Source organism: Podarcis melisellensis (assembly GCF_964234715.1).
Source record: "Podarcis melisellensis genome assembly, chromosome: 9".
In the NCBI taxonomy this organism is placed as follows: Eukaryota; Metazoa; Chordata; class Lepidosauria; order Squamata; family Lacertidae; genus Podarcis; species Podarcis melisellensis.
The window spans coordinates 45,845,004-45,870,107 of record NC_138541.1 but is presented as its reverse complement, the minus strand read 5'-3'; the positions used below and the strand labels follow the sequence as shown (position 1 = coordinate 45,870,107).

At 40.9% G+C, this 25,104-nt stretch overlaps 1 protein-coding gene and 1 long non-coding RNA gene across 10 annotated transcripts in view; one reads left to right on the top strand and one right to left on the bottom strand.

Moving 5' to 3' along the window:
* Positions 1 to 25,104, top strand: part of LOC309378244 — a 106,209-nt gene that overhangs the window by 20,116 nt on the left and 60,989 nt on the right. The gene's annotated exons all lie outside the window — the stretch shown is intronic.
* The window catches only part of GALNTL6 (polypeptide N-acetylgalactosaminyltransferase like 6), a 452,866-nt gene continuing 451,933 nt past the window's right edge, over positions 24,172 to 25,104 (bottom strand). For all 4 annotated transcript variants that reach the window (XM_081926064.1, XM_081926066.1, XM_081926067.1 and 1 more), the window contains exon 13: positions 24,172 to 25,094. In XM_081926064.1, the coding sequence (XP_081782190.1) occupies positions 24,924 to 25,094 (171 nt within the window). In that variant the 3' untranslated portion in view covers positions 24,172 to 24,923. The remainder of the gene's footprint in view (positions 25,095 to 25,104) is intronic.

Sequence of the window (25,104 nt, the reverse complement as noted above, 5' to 3'; positions counted from 1 at the left end):
ATGTTCGTCTTTTCCTGTAAAGATGAAAAAGCACCTGTTTTTAATGTCTATTAATTATGGATCAAAATAATAACAACCCAAACATTTTTGTAGCATGTGTGATTTTTATATTTCCGTGGCACCTTCTGTTTTGAGATATATCAGGGAAATCTCGAGAGTTATTTTTAATCAAAGGTTTTTGTTGCATGTTAAGCAAGTCAGTTGTCAGGGAGGGAAAAACCCTTTAAATAGCTTCAGCCGTTGGCTTTTTGAATGGAAAAATATTACAAATGTAAATGGGATGCAGATTGTTTTACAGACTACTTAGAGACAGGGGAAGCGATTAAAATATTCAGATTTCATGCCTGCATTTCTTTACCTGTCAAATGTCAGGAGCACTGTGGAAAAGTGAGAGCAATCTCACTACAAAAACATTACAATATTTTGCCTAAGTAATTAGTGTATCTGAACTTGAGTTTAGGTTCATGTGCCATTTTGCCTTTAACAAATGTTGTTTAAAAACCTGGAAAGATTTGGAAAGTAAAAAAATATATCTGCACCTGGAGCTGAAAAAAACACAATGTAGGCACCAAGGAAGGGTATCTGGGGAGAACATTCTGCAGCCAGGGTGCCACCACTGAAAAGGCCATCTTTCTGGTAGCTGCCAATCGCACCTCATTTGGTGTGTGTGTGGGGGGGGGACCCTTATCTTCCTGTTTATCCTATGCATGTTTATGCAAACACAAGTGACACTTTGTCTAATTGAGGCTGACTCCCAGTGTGCATAAGATTGCAGCCTTAAATCACAGCTGCTTCCTGCGGTACCCTGTCAATCCCTTTCAATTTTCTTCTTAACATCTTAAACTTCTATAATTCTTTCTTGGCAAATCCTCCCAAATCCTTTTTGTCTTTAAAAAAGAAAATTAACTAATGGCTGGAAATGCTTGTAGGCCTTTGATATCATGCCCCTGACTGTTCTTTGGTATGTTGACTTGGAGGACTAAGCGGCTTTTTCAAATAACACAATTTGCATACAAGGCTTCCATACATTGCTTTGAAGATTGCTTTGAAAAACTTCCCCAAGAAATCAGTTCCTTTGCAATGGTTCTTCAATTGAGTGAAGCCTTACTATGAGACGGAGCAGTAGAGATTTTTTTTGTTTTTAACACAGTGATGTTAATTGGAATAACGTGTGATTGAGCCTGTGGTGTTTGGGAACAGACTGCCTTATAGCAGGGTTTGCTAGCCGCAGTCTCTGTGGGTACCAATGTGCCCGCTAACACCTCCTAAGGCACCTGTGAAAGGACTCAGTTAATATCTTCTCAATGATCTATGTGCAAGATAGTAGGAAAACCCACACCTCTCTCCTCCTCCTAACCTGGCTAAGATGTATTTTTCACATTTAACCAGATACTCATCCATTACTCCTCCCCTTCCTTTTTGGCTCATATCTTGTGATGGTGTAGCCACAAAGCATCCTTCTTATGGCTCATAGTGAGTAATCTGTGGGCTCAATAAGCCATTGTTGCCGACACAAGTGATGAGCATAAAGTTGCAAAGCTGCTGTTTAAACTGAGGTCTTTGTGTGTACATGGTGCAGATTTCCCCTCACCCTTTCATTTGTTTACTTTATTAGTTGTTGACTTCTTATTTATCTGCACCACGGTGGGTGTGCTTATTTCACCCAGAAGGACTGGCTGGCTGAGGCACCAAAGATCGCTCTGTTGTGTTGCTGCTTCTGCCAGCTGGTGATTCGGCAGTTGAGTGGTCTTTATTAACTCTCTCCAGTGTGACCATCTGCAGCTTACTGCAGCACATAGATTTACCACAAGAGCAGTAAATTTCCAGTGGAGCTTGTTGCTGATTGAAAATACAACTCAGGCTTGAGCAATATTATCCCCGCATAAAATTGTCAGCTTTGAAATAGTTGACCCGACATTCAGATCTCTCTGCATGTTGAATATCAACATTCCTGGATAGGCAGCTGGCAGGGAAGAAGGTGGATGCAAACCCAATGCCTATGTGGTATTGGGGAAGGGTTGTAGCTCAGTGGTAGAGCATCTGCTTTGCATGAAGAAGGTCCCAAGTTCAATCCCTGGCACTTCCAGGCAGGGTTAGACCCCTGCTTGAAATCCTGGAAAGCTGCTGTCAGCCAGTATAGACATTACTGAGCAGGATGAACCAGTGGTTTTAGTATAAGACAGTTTCCTTTATCCCTGTTCACGTTAATGCAGCCTAAGGTAGTGACCCTCCGTCACATCCAAGGTTGCTTCCAGACTACTTGTTTACTGAACATTCATTCTGATTTGTTAGCAGTGAGGTTAGACCACACTGCTTCAAGCAAATGCTATATTACACTTTCCAATGCATTTCCTCTTCGCTTACCGTATAAAGTTCAATTTTGTAAGGAAGCAGGTTTGTTGCTCAAGAGCTCCAAATCGACCTGAATTGTGCGACCTGAATTTTGCAGTATGTGATTGAATCTTGCCTGAAAACAATGACTGGGTGGAAGTGCCCTTAGACAATGGTGCAGACTCCATTGAGCAAGGCTTTAAGAAGGTCTTTGCAGTCCTCCACATGATCTTAAAGATTCCTTTGTTTGAGAAGGGATTCACTGGCTGCTTTAAAACGCCAGTCCTTAGTGAAGACAACACCATGTGAAAATGCTCTCATTTTTCAAGAAAGGACAGGTAGGTAGGTGGCTGGCTGACACTTTGTTAGGATGTTTTAACAGCAGGGTTTCAGGAGTTGCCTCAAGCCTGTGATTTGCAGGCAGACACTTGTTTCTACAAATCCGCAAAGCGAGAGATGTTCAAATTGGGGGCAAGGGAGGCCTTGCGCATCCCGTTTTTGAGAAGGAGGGAGAGACAACAGGAATAAAGGAAGTACTTACCTTTTGTCTGTTTTCTGATATTGTAACTATATGTTTTTTTCAAGTTTCTAAGAGCAGCCCTCCTGAGGCTGTCATGGTGCATGTGCATGTGTGTGTGTTTATATATATGTGTGTCTGTGTGTGTGTGTGTGTACATGTATGAGAGACTCATATCAAGCTGTTGAAATGTTTGGAAAATATATAACTCATGTAGCTCTTTTGTTCTACAAAGAAAAGTCGGTTAATGAGGGCACCCCGTTGGGGAGGGGGCAAATTGTAATTTGGGTTCAGGTGACAAATGAGTAAGGATTGGTTAGAGGCCGTAGCTCAACAATTATACATAATGTGCTTTGCATGCAGAAGAGCCAAGGTTCAATCCCTAGGAATGGAACCAGGAAAATACCGTTTTCTGAAACCCCTGGAGAGCCACTGCCAAGTCTGTACAGACCATGCAAAGCTAGATGGGCTCAATGGTCTAATTTAGTGTAAGTCAGATTCCCATTCTAGCTATATCCACATGTGTACTATGAACACTGACCTACCTTATAAGGTTGTTGTAAAGATTAAAGACATAATGTAAGTGAAGCACTTTGATCACTTAAGGGGGAAAGTGCTATGTACTACACACTTAGTCTGGGCTTCTGGATTGCTGTGGATGGGATGCCAGCTCTTGCCCTGGCTTTTAAAAAGTACAAGCAAGAATGTAGGCATCTGGCTGGCATTAGAGGATTTTCTTCCCCCTTATGCCCCAGGATTTGAGTCTCAAACATGGGAGAAGTCTGTTTAAGGTCTGGAACCCATTGTTGTGATGATTAAAATATTATTATTATTATTATTACATTTGCACAGTGCATTTTGTGTGTTCAAAGTATGCAACTTCCATTATTCTCCCATCAAAAGCTGCTTTGCACAGGTTTCTAATTCGACACCCACAAGCTGTGCAAGCAGAATGCCTTCTCCCTGAACCGACTGCAGATTTATTGGGCTTCTGATGAACAAAGACTATAGCTAGAAATGAGAGGATAATGATGGGACAATGACTGCGGCAGCACAATCACCTTTCTGCAGATGTCATGGAATCTTTGCAGAACGCTCTTCATCCAAAAATAAGCCTCCACAAAGGAGAAAGGAACGAAACAAGAAGAGAAGGCAGAAATGGAAGCCTCAGTGAGGGTTGATTTAAGGCGGCTTGGGTAGCTGTGGCCGATTTCCTTTATTTGCTTCCTTCCCACTCTGAACCTGTGACAGTTGTGACCTTTTATTGTTAAACAGCAACAGCAGCTTGGTGATCTTTTCAAAATACCTTTAAGATTTTTTTTGTCTGAGGGCTAAAATGAATTGTGGCAGATACAGGAAGCTGCCTTAAACCAATCCAAACCAACCATTTTGCTAGCTCAGTATTGCCTACCTTGATTGGCAGTGGCTCTCTAGAGTTTCAGACAGGGGGTCCCCCCCCCAGCCCTGCCTGGGGTGGCTGAGGATTGAACCTTGGATATTTGGCACATAAAAGAGATGCTCTCCCTTCCCCCTTTTTACCTGTCCCTATCTTTTCCCCATAATACTTTCACCTTAATTTTCACTAGAAATCATCAGCAAATTCACTGATGGATGCTCAGATTTGCAGTAACCTATCAGCCTGGGAAATTAAGTTTGTGAAGCTGAGAATTTGCTTTAGCTGCACTGAGCAACCTGAGGTTTCCTGCTGCTCTGCAGCTAAACTAAGCACGGCCACTGGCTGTGCCCCTCATGCTATCATCCTTCCCACAACACGTTCCTTAAGCTAATTAAGCTCACAGTGAAACTGTTTTAATAGCCCTGAATCTGACACAGTATATTTCTCTGGGATCTTGGTTAGAAGAAAATAAGAAAGCTTACTGGATCAGACCAAGGATGCAAGCTAATGCATTGTTTTTCACAATTGGATGCTTCCAAGAAGTCTTGAAGCTGAGTATACAGCAGTAGTAGCCAATGTGGTCTCTCTAAATGTTGTTGACTTACATTGCTCATCAGCTCAGACCTTTGACCATGCTGGCTTGGGCTGATGAGAGTTGCAGTCCAAAGCATCTTGGAAGCTTGTTTACCCCTGGCATTTGTCTTCAGGGTTGCTCCCAGGCAACTGGTAGACTGCTTCTGAATAAGCAGGATCCATATAGTCATTATGACTAGTAGCCATCGTTAGGACTTCCCACCATAAATCGAATTCTCGTTTGAAGCCATTTAAGCTAGGGGCCAATCTTACTGGGTTTACCAAAGTGGCCATTCATGTCCCCAGTTCTGCCTCTAGCACAGGGTGGGAAAGCTTTTTCCAACTGAGCGCCACATTTTCTTCTGGTCAGCTTTCAGGAGGCCACATGCTAGTGGTGGGTTAGGCCTGAGGAAAAAGGAGCAACGCATGCATGGGAGTAGCCAGGATTTTTTTTTAGAGAGGGCAGGCCTTTTATTAGGGGGTCAGGCCTTTTGTTGGGGGGCAGAACCTCAGTTTGCTATGTATTTTTATTGATTTGGGGGGGCAGCTGCCCCTCCCTGCCCCCCCAGCTACGCCCATGAATGCATGTACATTTTATCTTCGTTCAATAGGCTAATACGCCCACCCTCTTTGTCCTCTAACCAGATAAGCAAGAGGCATCAGCAGAGTTTGAGGGCAAATTTGAGTCAGGCAAAAACATTCAAGGAAGTTGCAAAGCAGGTCTGCTGAAGGTGATGGCCTGGGAAGAGAAGGAGAATCTATAGCCTAGGGAGAGTCTTGAAGCCAGATAGGCCAGGAGGAATAGATTTGATCCCTAGTTCTGAGCTTCCCTACTCCTGGCCTAATACAACTGCAGACCTAACTATGCATGGTATTGTGTGACTTGCAGCCAACTCGGGGGATTAAAAGAAATAACCCTAGGTGTTCCCCAGACTGCAGGCAGGTGAGTTTCTCCTCTTCACTCTGCAGCTGGGATCCCGATAGAAATTGCCCCTGTTCCACAGCTGGTGGTGGAGTGGGGTGGGGGGAATCTCCTGGTTTCTATGTTCTTTTCCAGTAGGGAATATTCCTATCAGAATCATGGCTGGAGAATGGGAAGGGTAAAACTTCCCAGTATGTCCAATGGAAATCTGAGTTTGTTGGTTTGTTTTAAACCTGGATGTGGCTTCAAGTCATACAAGTTTGGATGAGTATTGCTGTTCTTGCCCTTGGATGGGATGAATTGGAAAAACACAAGCGGACGTTTGAGATCCCTGGCCCTGGAAATTGATGCTGAATCCTGGGAGCTGTTTAAGCAGCCTGTAACTATTCCTTGTAGAGCACAAGAATTTATTGCACATGACCAGCAGTTATCTGATACAACATAAGGTGCCTTGGAGAAGGGAGTGGGTCCTGGTTCCTATTGACACTTCCGTGTTGGAGTTCAGCAAGCAAAGGTGTGTTCTGTGGATAAAACATGCGCTTGCTTTAACCTTTGTACTCCCTTCAGCATCTTACGCAGAGAGAAATAAGGCTTATGTTTTTTCTCTGCTAAACACAGTGAACAAGATAGTGAAAATTGCTCCTGTGTATAGCTGCATAATAAACAGCTGTCCTCCCAAATTTCTTTCCCCCGAAAGGTGCACGAAAAATGTAATGTGCCATCACACAGAGCATTCAACATTACCATGTCTATCTGTGCATACGTTTTCTAATTGCTGCTCCTGTGTTCCTACATTAAGTGAGGATCACAGCCCCTCTGTAAAGACAACTCCCTACAATTCCTTGTTATAGGGCAGAGGCGAAATCACTCTATTTTCTGCCAAAGACCACATTCCATCAGGTGCAATCTGCTAGGGACTGCATCTGAAGCCTCTCCTTTTCTCTTTGTCATGCCTTCTCTCTCTCTCTCTCTCTCTCTCTCTCTCTCTCTCTCTCTCTCTCTCTCTTTCTTTCTTTCACAGACAAGAGATTAAGGGTAGAAGGTATAAACAAGGAAGCTCTTCAGCACTTCCAGATGCCAGCGTGGCATAGGATTGGGTCATTAAAGGAGGGGAGAGTTTTAGGTGTGTGTTTTGCAGAATCTTGTGATCTCGGGTTATATATATATATACATAATCACTTGCTTTGTCTTCTTCCCCTTAAAGTAAACCTGTTCTTGAAAACCTGTTCTTCAAAAAACATTCGTTTTGTGGGCTGGGAATAGTGTGGATAAGTAATACTAATCCAACAGGGTTGAGGTTTTTTTTGCACGTCTGTAGTTCATTTAAACCCTAAACAGTGGATGTAAGAATACATTGATTTCCTTTCCGGCCAGCTTCTTTTCTGCTGCGGTTCAGCTTATGGCAAAAAGGTGTTATGAGTTCTGCTATTTGCTGTGGCAGAATTTTTGTAGTTAATCAGGTTATAATTACATAGCTCCACACCATTCATTTCACTGTAAAGGCTATACATTTCAGTGCAAAGGAAGGACAATGCAGAAAGGGGGGGGGGGGGAGTCATCCATTACATACTGTTTGCAGACTGAAAACAAGAACAGTGAATGCCACTTGTATTCTCTGGATTGATTTCCGTTTTGGACACGGAGTGAATAAGCAAACGCTGGCAATTTCCACTCCCATTTCTTTTTCTGTCAGAATTCTCTGACAACCCTACCCTAAACCAACTCTGTGACTGTCCCTGGTAATGACTTCAGCACACAGCCTGGCAAGTTCGAAAATAGGAAGATAGAATAGGCAGGTCTGCCTTCTGTCTTTTTTGTGGAAATACTTTGATGGCTTCACAACTGAATTCAAATGCCGCATGTCACTAATGCTCAGGCAAGTGAAAACATGTTTTTTTTTTCAGTAAAAAAAGAAAAGAAAAGAGTGCTTTATGGAGATTGCATCAAAATGTTTCAGTGTGGCTTGTTGCTGCTCAGGATTCCAGACACACTACTCAATTTCAGCCTCCCCAGTTTTCTATCTCCCCAGTGTTGGATGGATTTTGTAGGTAGACTAGTATATATTCTTTTATAAAGAATGTGTGTATTCTTGTATAATTTATCTTCCCTATTACTCACGTGTGTGAGCAGAATGTTTAAAGTAAATCAGTTTAGCGTTTAGACTTAATACGCTTAGAAGACTTAAAACACCATCCCTTGCAGTGGAAACTTTGGGACTAGGCTGTGTAGCCTTAGTTTTTATTTCTCCAGCCTCCAATAGCAGATTGGACGTTTCATATTTTCTCCTAATAAAAGAAGCACGCAGACTGTAAAGTAAGCATACAAAATAGTGTTTACTTACATAGAGTCTAGCACTCAATTCCAGCAGTAACAAAAGCAAGGTAGGCAAATTCTACTTCTATTTCGTTTAATTTCTTTAATTGAATTTCTTTCATAATACAGTAAAACTACAGAAAATACATATTGAATAGGTAGAATATGGAGTCCTACTTAAAAGTAATTATTAGCCTTTCCCACCCACTGAGCACAGAGGCTCCTCCCAACTCTCACCTGGCATCATTCCTTTTTTCTCCCAGCCCTCCCTCTCTAAGAGACTGAACCTTCCTTGTCGCTCACCCAGGGTCCCCCATCAACCATCTTCCATCTGAATATATAATCTCTGGACCTTAATAAAGGCCCCAAACAGAGGACTCCAAAGAAAGAAGAGAAAGAAGAAAAACAAAGAAGAGAAACAGTAAGGGACAGTAAAAAGAAAGAAAAGAGATAGGGAAGTAAAGAGAGAGAAAATATAGTGAAAAAGACAAAAGAAAAAGAAACATTGGAAAAAGATACAAAATGAAATGTTCTGATTTGCCACCTGCCGGTTATATTAAAAAAGAAAATATGTTTATTTAAAACACTCAGTCTATGCTAACATCCATCTTCGCTTTCTGTTAAACAATATTTCTTCTAAGTCAGGGTGTCTCAGAATCATTCATTTCTTTTCCCCACAAAAAGTCCAAGATGGGTTCCTTAATTGTTATTATTGATAAATGTCAACCATAATTTTTCCTTTACCTTCATTAATTCCCACTACCATAACTCCAAACTGAATGCTAATAAAACCTTCTAATAATCTCCATCTTAAAGTCTCTCCACTGTGATCACACATTGGACTAGTATTCCATACCCCCTCATTATATTAGTTCATGCCCAGTTCCGTATGTTTAATTCCATTTCCTGTTTTTCCGTTTCCTGTTGGGTTTACGATAGTATTCCAATCTCCTCCTCTAGGGTCTTCTATTTTCATTCCCCCCCCCCCCAGTCTTTTTCCAGAGAGAGAGTACCATAACTTTAATAGCATCATTCTCTGAATTCACTCAAGATTGTATGCTGAGTACTTTCTCTCTGCTAGAATGGAAGGAAGGCCAGGACTGAAGTTTCCCAAAGGCCACCACCTCCTGAAGCAGTCTGTTCCACTGTTGAACAGTTCTTACTGTCAGAAAGTTATTCTCGATGTTAAGTCAGAAATTCTCCTTTCTTGTAACTTGAATCCATTGGTACGGTTCCTACCCTCCAAAGCAGGAGAAAACAAGCCAGAGAACTCAAGGGAAGTGATGTCACAAAGTGTCTTCTCCAGTAATCAGGAACTCTCTGAGTCTTAACCCCGTCATACCCTTATTTAGCAAAATTGGATGGATGTTTTGACTGCAAACACCCACACCCACCCCTTACCCTGCAACAAGCGCTTAGTGTTCCATGGACACTAAGCATGCTCAGTCTTCAATGGGGGCATTTTCCCCTTAGTAATTTCCCCCTCCCTCCAAATATTATGTGTGTGTGTGGTTCTGCAAGCCTTGGAGTTTCCTCAAGCTCCTGTTACAGCCTCCTTCGTGTTTCAGTGTTTCCAGAAGCAATAGCCCTCACAGCCTGAACATCGGAAACATTTGGAGATGGGGGGAATTCTTACTGTTCTAAATGTTTTCCACTGCTGTAATTCACTGTACCTGACACTGTCCAGGTGAGTAAGAATCACCCTGATGACTACTCTGACACTTAGAAGAGCAGTTATTTTCTCTTTAGCTTGACCTTTTCCAACATCAATGATTGTCGCAGCATGACTCATTATCCTGCTTGGAGGAGCAGTCAAACCAGCTATGACTGAAACTAGTGGCTTGGCATTCAGGCCAGAATTAACTTCCTTTAAGATAGTGGCAGCATCCTTTTTGGCACTGTCACTGGTCTCTCCAATCAATATAATCCCCTCTGTTTGAAGATCACTCAGGAACACATCAAGGCAATCAATAAAATTCATTCCGCTGAATGGATCTCCTCCAATTTCAACCCGAATAGCTGGCCACAATCGAAACTTATGGCAGCTGATGAACAGCTTTGGCTGTGCCTGCATTGCAAGGTTCTCCAATTGCCTTTTGTTCAATGTTGTGTTTTCATTGCCTTTTCCCTTTTGCCTCTTCCCAAATGTGTACAGCTAAGTATTTTTCTTGTATCTATGTTAGCCCAAGCTGAGTTATTCCAGAGTTACTCAACTGTTCCTCTGAATGGTTTCCTTGGCTGCCACTCTCTGAGGCTGACCTTTCAATTTGTTTTTGCACACTACTTGTGTTTGTTTCGTTTATATCCCACCTTTCCTCTAAGGAGATCAAGGTCATGTTTGTTACCCACCATCTCATTTTATCTACAGGACAACCCTGTGAGGTAGGCTAGGCTGAGATAGAGTGACTATCCCAAGGTAACCCAGCAAGGGCCATAGCTAAGTGGGGATTCAGACCTGCATGTTTCTGATCCTGGTCCAACACTAGGGTATGCTAATATACAACAGTAATTATATTGGTGTTATGACCACCACTGATATATTAAAAAACAACAACAGGACCACATTGATATTATATTTCCAATGTGCATGGAAAAACATGGAACAGGTGATTGGTCACACCTGCACCATACATTTAAAGCACTCCTATACACTTTAACAGTCATAGCTTCTCCCAAAGACTCCTGGGAGATGTAGTTTTTTAAGGGTGCTGAGGGTTTGTAGAATCATAGAATTGTAGAGTTGGAAGGGACCCTGACGATCATCTAGTCTAGCCCCTGCAATTCAGTTATTAAAGAGACCTTTAACAAACTACCATTCCCAGGATTGTTTGGTCGAAGGAATTACTTCTAAAGTAGTACAGGCAACTCCCGTTTTGCGTGCGTTCAATGGCTCTCGTTAACGGATGCTTATGGGAGGTGGGAAGGGAATGTTTTGCACTGTGATATCCCACCCCCCAGAAACTTGGAAGGATGGAACAGTAGCTGGGTGGGTTGGAGTTCCAGGATGTTTGTTCAGGTTAAACACAAACTCTCTCACAGAAAGATGAAGACATTTGCAATGAGGTTGCCAATTTTACAGGAAAAAAAGCACAATAACTTTAGCATGAAGTAATCCAGGGGCAGGATTCTAGACACAATGCTGATTGCACTCAACAGCTACAGATCATTATCCATAAAGGGGAGGTGTGTGAATGCTGGGAGGGTTTCTGCCTATATGCAATAGCTGGAGAATGGCCTTCAAGGGCCCCTGTTTCCAAGTTCTGTGTACACGCCAGCATTGGCTGATAGTGGAAAAGTTTCCATTGTGAGTTTATGCGTAAGAAAAACAAGAGCAAGATAAAAAGGGCATTGATGCTACTTATCCAAGCTTTAAAAACCTGATAAAACGAATTCAATGAAAAAGGAGGCAGGGTGCGCATGCAAGTGGATCTCAGCTTCTTTCTTCACATCTCCTGGCAGGCTGCCAAGCTCAAAGAAACTGAGACTTCCTTGTTCCTGAGCAACATTTTGGCCTATAATTCTCCAAAATCTGTAAAAAGGATTGTACATTGGTACCTTGGTTTACGAACTTAATCCATTCAGGAAGTCTGTTCTTAAACCGAAACTGTTCTTAAACCGAGGTGTGCTTTCCCTAATGAGGCCTCACGCTGGTGGTGCCCTTCCACTGTTCAGATTCCGTTCTTAGACTGAGGTAAAGTTTTCAAACCGGGACACTACTTCCTGTTTTGTGGAGTTCATAAACTGAATCGTTCGTAAACAGTACTGTTCTTAAACCGAGGTACCACTATAGCTGCAGTTTGCTTTTACCTGGAGCTAAGCTTTGTTTAAAAGATCACCTGCGTTTATCATGCTGGAATACTACAATGTGCATTTTCAACTAGGTGGCAAATAGATTTATTCCTGTTTTCCCTCTGCCTGCCTATAACCTTCCCATGTACAGAAGGAATGGCCCCCATAGTCAAGGAAGGCAATGTGAAAAGTCCTCTTCCCAGCATATGGTCTCTGGTCAACTGCCTTGGTCACAAATGTACTGCTGATAGTCCTGCTTGATTTCCAAGAATGCTGTTTTACTTCCTTTTTGAGCAGTATTTCCAGTCAACTGGACAATTGTCCTGATTCTAGCTACTTAATTAATTTTCCATTGTGAGGTTTGCTAAATTCTAGGTACTGATCAGGAGCTGGATTAACTACTCTTACTGTTGACATCCAGATTGCGTTTATCGGTAGTATGCAAGGAGGCAGGTTTAAGAGGCAATGTGATGCTGTGGAAGAAGAACAGGGCTGCAATTCTAAGCACATTAAGGACTCATCCAGATTTCCTTTTGTGTCGTGCTTTCCAGGCACAAATCCATCTCCAAGCATTTTTCTTTTGTCCCGCAACTTTCTGCAGGAAACTCCACTGTTTATCACTGAATCAGAACAAATAACAATTGGGTTTTCTGCTTGTATGGTGACTTTGGGCCAGTCATCTTTTCTCAGCCTAACTTACCTCTGAGAATTGTTGTGAGGAAAAATAGCATGTGCACCATCCTGCAGTCCTTTGAGGGAAGGTGGAATATATATGTTAGACATAATAATATACAGCAGGTTTGGAATGCGTCCTGATCTCAAGTTCTACTCCCCCACCCTAAAAAACCCCACATTTCCTTCACGCTATAAAATTATCTTCCTAGGCTTTCCCTGGAAGTTTGCTTTTCTTACCGAAGGAATTAATTAGAATTTTAGTTTTTCTCGATGCGTTTTCCACAATCAGTTTATCTAGGCTATGAATTCCAAACGACACAGAAGGAAAATGCCTTCGTTATCCTAATATGGTCTCCTTCAAGCTTTGTTATTCTCTTACAATTGATGGAGAACTGCTTTAGATGGATCTGATTCTAAACTAGATTGTTATTATTTTCATAACTTATCTTTCTTCCTACTTATTCATTTGCAAAGGGGAGCTGAGCAATTATAATTCCTCCAGCTTCCTTTGGGATCCGGTGCATATTTTTGTGCTGACTTTGTTATTCACAAAATGTCATTGTTTTTTTAAGGCAACCACTGCGATATCAATCAAGGCAAACACAATTGAACTGCCTATAACGAATTAGGCGCAGACAATTGAGTAATTGGAGTGATTAAAATGGCTGTCGACTTGATAGTTATCCTTCATGACTTGCTGATATTTTTAGTTAGTGTTTGATTACAGGCTCCTTCACGGCTCCCTAGAAAAGCATCAATGTGTTATCTTAATGGGAGTTCCTAGCTATCTATATATTTAAAGGTATTGATAATCAATGCTTGCTTAATTGAGGCTTCAGAAAAAAAATGCTTCTATAAATAAGCACTGGCTAAAACAATGCTAAATCAGTCTATGAAGTCTAGCTGAAGTCAGTAGTAAAGGGCACTACTGTCCTGCCCACTTCGTGAAGGGCAAAAGCACTTCTGGATTCAGGAATTCTCTAGCATAGCCCTCCCCTCCAGCCTGCTGCTATCCAGATGTTTGATGGGAGCCATAGTCCAACAACATCTAGGTTGGAGAAGGTTTCTCTGGCATTTGTGGCACTAGCTGTGGTTCTTTATGCAACAGTTGCTTTTCCGCCTGTGTTGATCTTTCTCGTCTGCTACAAACACCTGTGGTTATTTGTGGGAACTGCCCAATCACATGTAGATTGTACACAGAAAGTTGGGAAAGAGCCACAGCCAATGAGCATTGGAATCTGCCCCCCCCCCCGAATGTGAGGCGACCCAATTATTCGAGAGTGAGCAGCAATTGGATTACAAGCTTTTAAGCCGTGCATACCTGCCATAGATTCTGATATTGGCATTATTGTCCTCTGTTCCATTGCTGATGTTTTTATTGTTTTGCATTTATATATTTATTTGCCATTTTATGCATTTTAGGGAATTGTAAACATAGTGTGGAAGGAGGAAGCAAGCAAATTGATTATAAATATATTATGAACACTTTGTAAGGAACACAATGTGCTTGGAGCGAAGAAATGAGTTTCAGTCTTTTGCTATCAGGCGGCCTAATGTAAATATGCCTGCATATTTGTCGGCTGGATAGACTGCCAGGGATCACCATTGTATGTATTTAAGACACACATGTAGTTTGGCCACCTGGAAGTTTCAGCACCCAACATGCAGGGCAGAAGTGCTTTCTGAGCAAAATTGCCTCAAGAATAGAGAGAAGGCAAATGAGGTATGCGAGAATAGGAGTGGCAATGAAATCTTGTATAACCGTGGTAAAAAGTTCTGAATCTGAACGGTTATCACATCGCTCTGGAAAATATTCAAGCTGAAAAGAATAAATACACTAATTTTAGAGCAAAAGCTTTAGAGCAAAGCTTGCAAAATGTTCTGAAATGTTTTTACTCATTTCCCCATTGTCTTAATACATTGAAGTATAAAACAAAAACAAGAGGGGTAGTGTTTTTATTCCAAGTCAGGATGTTCGGTAAACATCTAATACAGGCATGTGCTCTTGCTTAATCCTTTAAGCCTGTCATTAAAATGTTATTTTGAGGCAACCATTCATCATTGATCAGTGTTTCTACATCCGTTATTTGTACTACATCTAAGCCGGCTCATCAGCCAGCCCCAGTTGGGTATGCTTTCGTGTTTTGCATCAAAAGGTCTGTGTAACTGGATATGAAACATTCAAATGCCTTTAACATATATAGTGATGAAAAATAAGGTGACCCCCCCGCAATATAATAAAATCTCCCGAGGCAGATGCATACTAACAATTTCATTTTTTAAAAAATGTACTTCACTGATTTTGACTTGCAATGGACCAATTTGTTTTCTTTAAGGGCATCAATCCAGGGGAAGAAGTGAAGCAACCTAGAGAGATCTGATTTAGGGGACAATCCTGTAGAAATGTATCAGAACGGAAGGGCTTGTCCACACTGGAGTTTACTGTGTGTTTGCAGCTGTTTGTGTTTCCATTTAATTTCTGTCATCTTCATGATGTTAAACAACACCAACCTCCCACCGAAACTCAAATATTCAGGTATACCCAATAGGGGGATAGTCCAATAAGTTTGGGGAAATTGGGCTCCAAACCAACTTACATGATTAATTTGTTTCAGTATTTCTTACTAGGTGGATCAGTTGCCACTTCCTGCTACTTCCCTTTCCATGCCCACTATTTCCTTAGTACTTTCATTTCTTTTCTAGCTGTGCTCCTAACTAGCATGCTCCTGAACAGAGGAGCATAGCATTATACGTTTACATATTTATTTTGATCCCTCAGATTTGCAGAAAACCGGAAAACTGCACAAGCAAGCCACATAAATAATTTTGTGCAGAGAATTTGGAGTTGCCTGACGGTGCTTTTGTGTGGGTAGAATTTTTTTTAAATTGCAAGTGTGTGCAGCTGTCTGCTAGAAGTTGTGGACCAACAGAAAAGGGAAACCTATTGGTATGAAAGGGAAAGATCAACATTGCAGCTCATAAACAAAGTCAGATTCAAATTGCTACTCCAATCTCATTTGAATGCTGGGAAATGGATCAACAGCTACATAATGCTCAAATGTGGACAAGCCCTAGGTCCCATTGAGGACTTACTTATAAGCAGGCATGCATAGGATCATGCTGTTAACTCTCGATTTCAATGTCTGAAGCTTCTTTATACTGAGGCAGACTGATGTCCCTCTTGTTCAGTGCTGCCTATTCAAGCTAGTGGTGGTTTTCCGGAGGAGATATTCCCTAACTCTTCTCCCTGGAATTATTTCTAATGGCAGATTCCAGCGATTGAACCTGCGACTTTTGACAATATATAAGGCACCTGCTTTCCTACTGAACTGTAGCCTCATCCTATTTCCATGCTGTTTTTGATACATGTTTTTGACCAAAACCACCTCACTGGCCAAATGGCGAGGCCCAGAGGCCCGAAGTAGGCCTACAGACCAAAGCATGGAGGCCTCGTTTGGTGAGGTCATACTTACTGGTGGTTGCCCATGTGTGTGGGTGAGATCACTTCAATTAGTCACATAGAGACTAATTAGGAATCATTGCATGTGCAAAGCTTTCAGACTGAGCCCTTTCACCTTAATTTGACGAAGAGTTATTGATTTATTTTGTTTTGCGGTTTTTGTGGAAAGCAAAGTAAAACCTCCAGGAGGGCTTGATTTCCAATTATATGATAAGATTGTATTTTATCTTAAACTGTAACTGTGCAGTCATTTTCCTTTCTCAAAGAAGCCTGCTGCATGTATGGCTACTGGCATTTCCCCTCATATTATTAATGGACTAAACACAAAAGCTTTCTAGGACAAATAATTGAAGTTTCCAGTAGTTAAACTGTAGGAAACGTATTCTTTTCATCAGCTCATGGGGTCTTGGCTGCCTGGTTTTCTATGCCATTTAGAAAGCCGCAATTATTACCACCTACATTTAATAAAGGTTTCAGTCTCGTTTACAGAACACTGAATCTGGGTATATACCCATAGTCCTGAAAGCAATTGGAAGAAACTTCATCTTTAGTGTTGTTGTGGCAATAGTCTATCCAGCAGCAATGATACACAGACATAAGGGGATAAAGGACGACCCTGCTGAGGCTTAATTGCTAACCCCCAGGCACTTTTGTTTGGGTGCTGTTGGATATAAGTGAACTTGAGTTATTGTTTTTAATAACACTGAATCACACTTCCCAGTAAAGTTATTGTTTCATATTTATTATACGGAACCATTCAGAGAAATCAGAGGTCCAAAAATATAAAAATTTCCACTCATTGGAGAAAAATTCAGATTTTCAAAATAAATAAATGAAAAAACACACATCTTGGTTCTAAGGAAGTAACATTATGAAGGCTGGAGTGGATGAGTATTGCTCTGCCAAGTGATCCTGTTACACTTTTAGGGTCTGCTCATGATGGTCATCCTTATTTTTCCTATGACACTAATTGCTGTCTAATCAATTTTCTTCAGACTTTGCTTTTCATTCAGCTAATGTCCCCTAAAGACCCACCGATACGAAATTGCACCTGTGCATACAGCAGTGGTTTGCCACTTGAAACACATCTGTGATAAAGACACCCATACCTAGGAAGGCAGCTCTCTGCATGATACCTACCAGTGATGTCAAACATACCCACGGCTATTTTGCACCTATGTGAACCTGAGCTCATTGTATCATCAGGAGTAAAAGTGCAATCTGCTTAACTGCTTGTTGCACACTCTGCCTTCGTTTCAATAGGACTCATATGTGCAGGATCCCTTGAAATGAATGGAGAATGCCAATTAGCAGTAGAATGGGGGGGGGAGATTGCATCCTAACTTGATAAACATACAGTATTTGGCCTGGTTCCAATATATAGCAGTAGCTTAGTTTAATGTGCCTAAGCCTTGCGCTTGTGTGTGGTTGCCATCATCTCTTCTTCCCTTGAATGGCTGCGAGGCTAGCAGAAGTTTTTGATTGGTTTCAATTAGCCATAGTTTAGTGTTATGTCCAAACTGTAAACTGAGGTTAATTTAATTTTGATTTGTGAAAATCAGTTAACTTTTTTTTTGTATTATCTGCTTCAGTTAAGTTGATTCTGTGTACAGAGCCAAATGCTAATCCAAAGTATTTGAGAAAGACTTCAAGAAAGTGGATATTACATTTACTGTTAATGCAGAAAACATGGATGTTCCCAATAGCTGGAGATCATAATGTAGTAGCGAAATATGTTCCTTTGATACTGCTGTCTCAACATGGATTTTTGGAAGCACCTGGGATCTCTGGGCTTGTCTCTGGGCAAACATTTCTGGTATGCTAGTAGGAGGGTTCAGACATAATGTTAAACCATGTTTTAGCCTTCCTAGGAAAACCCAACAGGAGGCTTGGGCTTGCAAGTACCACCTTTCTTCTCCTCCAACATGGACATGATGAGGAGATAAGAAGCCCCTTTGTTTTTGATTAATTACAGTTTAGCATTATGTTTGCATTCTATGGTTTGTTGAAACAAGCCAGCTTATTAAACTGTCATCTGAGGCCTAAACAAAGCATAATTAAGATGAACATGGCAAACCTAGATGGCATGGCAAACCGTGATTAAAAAGGAATATAAAGCTTCTTAAAACCACCTCATGGTTTTGCTGGATGAATAGGCAAATGCATGAATTTGACTTAGTTTTTTAACTGTCAGAATCTAACACTAAACTGTAGTTTGGTTTTCCATGTAAACCAGTCCATTTGCTGTTCTTTCTAAGTTATCATTCTATAGCTTGCATACTGTAAAGGGCTGCAATACAAAATGACAAAATTTAGTTATTTCACAAATGTTTGGACGAACGTTGACTACGAAACATGATGATTTATACCATCTGCTAAAGTTCTACCATACTTTGGTATAGATGCAATGTACAATTCATATAACACCACCAGCCCGTTCCCCAAAAAGTTCAGTAATCCAGAAAAAGATTTCATGGCACAGACCCAAGAAAGCATGTGTGTGAGATCTGGACTCACGTTTCTTGAACAGTAGTACACTAAGCTGCGTGGAAAACCTCTTTTGAAATGAAGATTTCAAAAGCAATTTGTGATGTGCACAGGGGCTCATATTCAGAATAAAGATTCAAAAATCCCATTGGGCATTTGAATTAGTCTAGGTGCATTTAACGTAGCTGTTTGTATCCCAGTCTATGTGTTTGTCTACACAATCCTATGGATATCTACAGCATCAATGGGACTTTCTTCCAGGGTAGGGCATATAAATTATTATTACTATTATTATTATACTGCAGCATTGCAACCTTAATCTTTGGATACTAGTGAGATTTAGGAACATTATTACAGCCATTACCGGTACTTATGTAGAAACATGGCTGTATCCCAAGTGCCATGAGGAGCTTCCAGACTCCCTATTTTGGGGTGGGATTCAGTCCCATCCCAACAAATTCAGGCTGTGCAGTTAAAGCTGATTTGAAGCTCTTGTGAAACAAATCCACTTCCTTAAAAGATCAGGCATTTTCCTAATAACTAAAGTGACATGAAAATGCACTGAAAAGTGTGGCACAACACTTGCTTTGATGCAGCACCATCTAGCCTCTCCACAAACAAATCAGGATGAATGCTAATTAAATAGCCAATATCCTCCAATCTCTCCACAAACAAATCAGGTTGAACGCTAATTAAACAGGTTGTCTGGAAGCAACCATATATCCATGATTCATGGAAAAGAAAAAGGGCTGCTAGTGTTCCATAAATGCTTGTTTTTGACCTTGGCATGGTAATTCATGCAATACAATCACAGGGGGGGTTCCATAGTAGTTCTCAAGCTTCTTTTTGGACAATAGGTTGGCCAAGCCGTCTTTGGATTTAGGATCACTTTTCTCATGCAGTACTCAAGTGTGAGGTGTAAAAGCAGCCCTTCAATAAGCAGAAGACATATTCCACACACAGAAGAGCACTGATGTTCTTCCTTGGGAAGACTTCATAGAACTAATGCTTGGTTTACATGATGAGCTTACCGAAGAAACCAGCAGTCACAAATTTATTGGTAAACACACCCAAGCCATACATTTAAAGCATGTGGCTTTCCCAAAGAATCCTGAGAACTGTAGTTTGTTACGGGTGTTGACAATTGTAGCTGTGATGGGTAAACCACAGAACCCAGGATTATTATTATTTGTGTGGATAGGGAGTCATATGCTTTTAAATGTATGGTGTGGATATTACCCAACATCCCTATTGGTAGTTTCTGCTATCACCCTTATTAATATAGTCCACCTTTTTGACAGTTCCGTTTGCCACCCAGTTAAGCCAGAGTAATTGGATTTCACATGGCTTTACTCCCCACAAAGTGAATGGGACTATACTATGTAATATTCAAACACTTTAGCCTAACCTGGGCGAGAGGAGAATGTCCCCCAGTTTGAAGCATTTGTAATTCTTTCTTGATGGGTATGGGCCTGGATAGCTCAGTTGGTGCTGATAATGCCAAGGTAGCAGGTTCGTTCCCGATATGGGACAGCTGCGTATTCCTGCATTGCAGGGGAGTGGACTAGATGATCCTCAGGGTCCCTTCCAACTCTATGATTCTATCCAGGTGTTGTGCTTATTGTACAAGCAGAAGTAAAACATACTTGGGCAGCCATTAGGCAAGCAAGATTTTCTTACCTCTTATTGCTTGCTGGGCCTACATTACTCTACAGATACAGCAGGGTTACTGTGCCAGCAGAAATTTCTCATTTCTCCTTAAATAGGTACTTAAGGGGGAGATCATGAAGTGTGCAAGCAAAAGAACTGCATACCCCACCGTGCTCAGTGACAGGTTGTCCCCTAAACTTGGCTACTCACAGTAAACAGGTGTGCATTATTCCTCCTGTTTATTAGACCTCAGGTGCTGATGATAAGACTGCCAGTAAATGGAAAGCAACCTGGTTGGTGCTTATTTCAAGGGATATCTGTCCACTGTATAATAGACTAATAACACCATATTCATTTCACTGAGCTAGTATACAACCGTTGTTAAGGTGTCAACTTGTCAGAGAAATCAATGGCAATTTTATCAGTCCCTATCTATTTTAAGAGAAGCCATTTTTATCCCCAAGAACAATTCTGAAGAGTAAACACTCATTTCTTTAAGAGCGTTTCATCTATACTCGGAGCATTGATGTGTGAATTGCAATTCACTATTCAGGCATCCAAGCATGACACTTGATATCAGTCCTGAACAGAGTGTGTTTTAACACACTACTCCAGCTTTTCTACAATCAAATCTTCACTAATAAGAATGGAGACCTTGTTACCATGTCATGACCTGTGGAGCGAGATAGCTACCTTTGCTGTGTCAATAACTTGCACAGATGAAAGAGCTGCTAATATTGCCTAACTGAAAATATTTCTAGTACTTTTTTATTTTGTTTTCAGGATGGGGTCTTTGCAAACAAATAATAATTCCATTTCTTAAGTGGTTCACAGCTTCAAGTTTGGGCTGCTAAGGGGCTGCATTTGGGTTACCTTAGGACTTCAACAATAATCAGGTTGGATGCCACACATCATGTTGACATGACAAAGCACATTTGAGGAGCCGATAGAAATATATGAAATAAATGTTATAATGCTGTGCCAGTACCAGGACACCATTAATGGTAACGGTGTCCAGCATTTGTCATTAAAAAATGGCAGAGACAACGTTCTACGGAAAATTATCCTTTGCATAATTCAGAAGCCATGTTGGCTGTGGTCCAACATGGCTCATGCTAAGATCACTGAAGTCCACTGACCTCAGTAGCCCTAAAGCAAGTCAAACACTGTGGTGGATTTGTGCTGTGTGCCAGTGTGTGCAGTGGTTAAACTCAATTATTGTAAAGTGAATACAGATGAGCGATTACGCATATTTTGTTTCCAAGTACAACAATTCATTAGTATTTCAGATGACATATTTGTTTTTGGTTTTTTGAGGCTTTGAACCCCCCCCCCCCGCCTAAACTCTGCCTAGTTTGTACAATCTTTCAGCCTAGTTTGTACTGTCCGATACTGGGTGTGAATGTTTCGCTTTCATTACAATTTATCTTTGAGAAGGAGAATTACTGCATCAAGGCCCTTTTCAACTTTTTGATTCTATCCGTGTCAAAACAACTTTCAGAAATCTCTCTATAGCCACTAGCACCTTAGAGATCAACTAAGTTTGTTTTGGGTAATTTTTGTACTGGACAATTTTTTTTTGTTTTTTATTTTGACTGTGTCAGACCAACAACATGGCTACCTACCTGAATCTATAGCCACTGTTTGAGATATTTCTATTCACTGTTGGGAGTTTTCATTGTTGGGGGTTTCTATGTTGCTTTGAAAAACTGGTTCTCTTTTGATGTCCTTCAGTAAGGCTTATCGCAATTTAATGTCACAATTGGCTAAGATTTATGCAGGGTTTATCAATCCTTCACACAATCCTGCTTCACTCCCAGTCACTTAAGCACCCTGCATGCAGGATTGCACCCTGACTTGATAAATATATCTCATGACGATTTGAAATAGAGCTATATGAAGTAATCTATCTCACTTTAACATGGGACATTTTGACATTCTAGCATATGCATCCGAATGCTATAGATAACATGGGCCCACTTAGAATGTCCTGGCGACCTAAAATGTATGCCTTCTCCCTTGTCACCTCCTGCTCACAGAAAAGTAGTTGTCCAATTCATTTGCCACAAGCAGAATCTAGCTATTGCTAACCTTTTCTGTGTGGGTTGGAATCATAGTGTACAAAACTGTATGTCCTGTTGATGGCAGATGAATCAGATTAGTGGCTAGGGGTACAGAAGGAAGAAGGCAAGCATTGTGAACAGATGGGCTTGCATGTACCAATCCCTGCAATCTGGAAATTCATCCATTCTACACTGCATGCATAAATTTGACCAGCACTGCTGCTCTACAGATAAAGCCATTGCCATACATGTAGACCACTAAGGAACAAACATTCCACCTTAATACATCGCCAAACTAAGGAACATAAATAGATGTTCAGAACAAATTTGTCACATGATATAAATGAAAGTGGTATTTTACTCCACTTACGTCAAATCATGAAAACTGAAATATCTGCATCCTTGGTTCCTTCAACATTCAGTTTTGAATTTAAGTACAACTGAAAGATGGCTGCCCTCCTCTTAATATTAGGAACCTGAAAGGTGTCTGCTCCTTCATCTCTGTCAAGGAAGGAGAATGGTATAGCAAAACAAATTTTAAGCTGCTTTTTCTCACATGATAAAATATGAAGGCTTTATGTGAAGATTTGAAACAAAGAACAAGACAATTCTGACTTGAATTGGAGTAACTAAAAGCTAAAATTACTTTTCAGATGCACAGTTTGGTTTGATAACTACCATTTTTCACTTCCAGCTTCTCATTTTGCCTGAATCTTAAGCTGGCAGCTTCCAATGTGCATTTACTGTGCTATAATCCATACTTTCTATATAAGCATCAAAGGTAACATCTCTTGTTAACATCATACATAAAGAAAACGTGTACCCACAATAGACAAAACTACATGGCGTAACTTCTCCGTATCCAGACTGCAGATTTGAATGCTCACCCATATTTGCCAGCCAAGAGCCAAGGCGAACAATCAGCAAAATCATGTGATGTAACTCTTCAGTATACTTGACATTGCATATATGAATGCTCACCCATATAAAATTCTCCCCACACATCGGGGGGCAGGGACAATAACATCAAGTTTAGGAGTCAGTTGTTCTCACATATTATATTAAAAAATATATATATACAGTGGTACTTTGGGTTAAGTACTTAATTCGTTCCGGAAGTCTGTTCTTAACCTGAAACTGTTCTTAACCTGAAGCACCACATTAGCTAATGGGGCCTCCTGCTGCTGCCACGCTGCCGGAGCACAATTTCTGTTCTCATCTTGAAACAAAGTTCTTAACCTGAAGCACTATTTTTGGGTTAGTGGAGTCTGTAACCTGAAGCGTATGTAACCTGAAGCGTATGTAACCCGAGGTACCACTGTATGGGGAAACATTGAAGGATAATGATCCCCACCTGTGGGCTGCACTGGTGTCCAGCAAAGAGCGCAGCATCTGATTCTGCTGATTGTGAAATTTGGTTCTCGAAAGCAGGTTGCTTTAAGCAGGTTCCCCCAAAAAGATTGGAAACATATTCTTAGGATGTTCACAGTGTGCAGCTACAGAAAAGCTGCATAACATGATATGGTAGATTTAGTTAAGCGCCTGCAGTGGCATTAACTGAAACAGTTGGCAGTTGCCTACAGTTTCAGCTGCTATTCTACATAATGCCCAACTACTTTAATAGAAACTCCACAACTGCCTATAGCCTTCTATAGCCATTCCTGCAGCACTGAGTTAGTACTGGTAGAATCCGACAACCTTTAGCTCCAGGGAGTGTATTTGGCCACAAACATGCCTTGTCAGACTCATTATGCTTCTTCTTTTGGTGATTGTATTGATCTAAATTCACTTATGCATCTTTTAATAAAAAATGCCAGGAAAGAAATGCAGTGTTCCAAGCAGAAATCCTTTCTGAAAACCTTCCATTGTGTTGCTATTATAAATAACATATCTACTTTTTAAAGATGAAGGAGGATGTGGTCACTTTTGGCTCATCCCATCAATGGTGACTTGATAAGTATGAATGATTGCAGATGATTGTTCAGCAACACCATGTAAAATGGATGGAAATTTTATTTAATTGCTGTGATGGAAATTATTCTTTCTTCAACTGCAGAAGAGAAATGGTCATTTGACACCTTACAGTCATTTTCATGCTTCATTCAAAATGCAACTCTAAAATTACTCTTACATTGCTTTTCAGCCATTCCCATTTCAACAGTGAAAGGAATGTAATAGGGAGGTTCTTAACATTATCTGTTATAACACCTTATTTAAATAACCCTCTTAAACCTGACTTCCACCAAGGGAAAGGAATGGCGCTAGAACATCCATCTTGTTTTACAGTTCTGAGACACTGACAGTATCCATTGATGTTTCTAGTTCTCTACTGGTGGCATCTCAAGACTCCCACATAGCACTCATGCACTCCATAGTATCCCCCATAAGTAACAGCAACTATTCATAGCTACTCACTATAGTAGGGTTTGACCTGAGAAACTCTAAAACTCTGTTTAACTTTATTAACATGGAGTGTTTGGAAATATTTTTTTAAAATAAAGTTTTCCCTTGACCAGCAAGGGAAATTGTCAGCCAGGAGGCCTCCAGCAGCAGCTGGTGAGGTTTTCAGCCAAGTTCTTCAGATATTGTCCACCCGCAATGACAGCTCGTTGGCTTCTGCCCTGGCATTTACTTAATCTTCAGAACAGATTTCCTGGCACTAGGAAACTTAATTTCTGACTCCTTTGACCCAGATGCTGGCCAAAATCTTGTTTGCAATCTGTACAGAACAGTCTGTTTTTTTCTCCCTAAGAGCTGGTTTTTTTGCTGTTAAATTTCTCTAAAACAGTCATATTAATATGCTCAAAAATCCACTGTTGAGTTTCAGATAAAGGATCACATCTGTTCATGAAAATCTTCTTCTCTGCCGGATTGCAATCAATGCAGCTGCTGCTCACCGGATGGAACAAAGTTTTGTCCTGTGGGGAT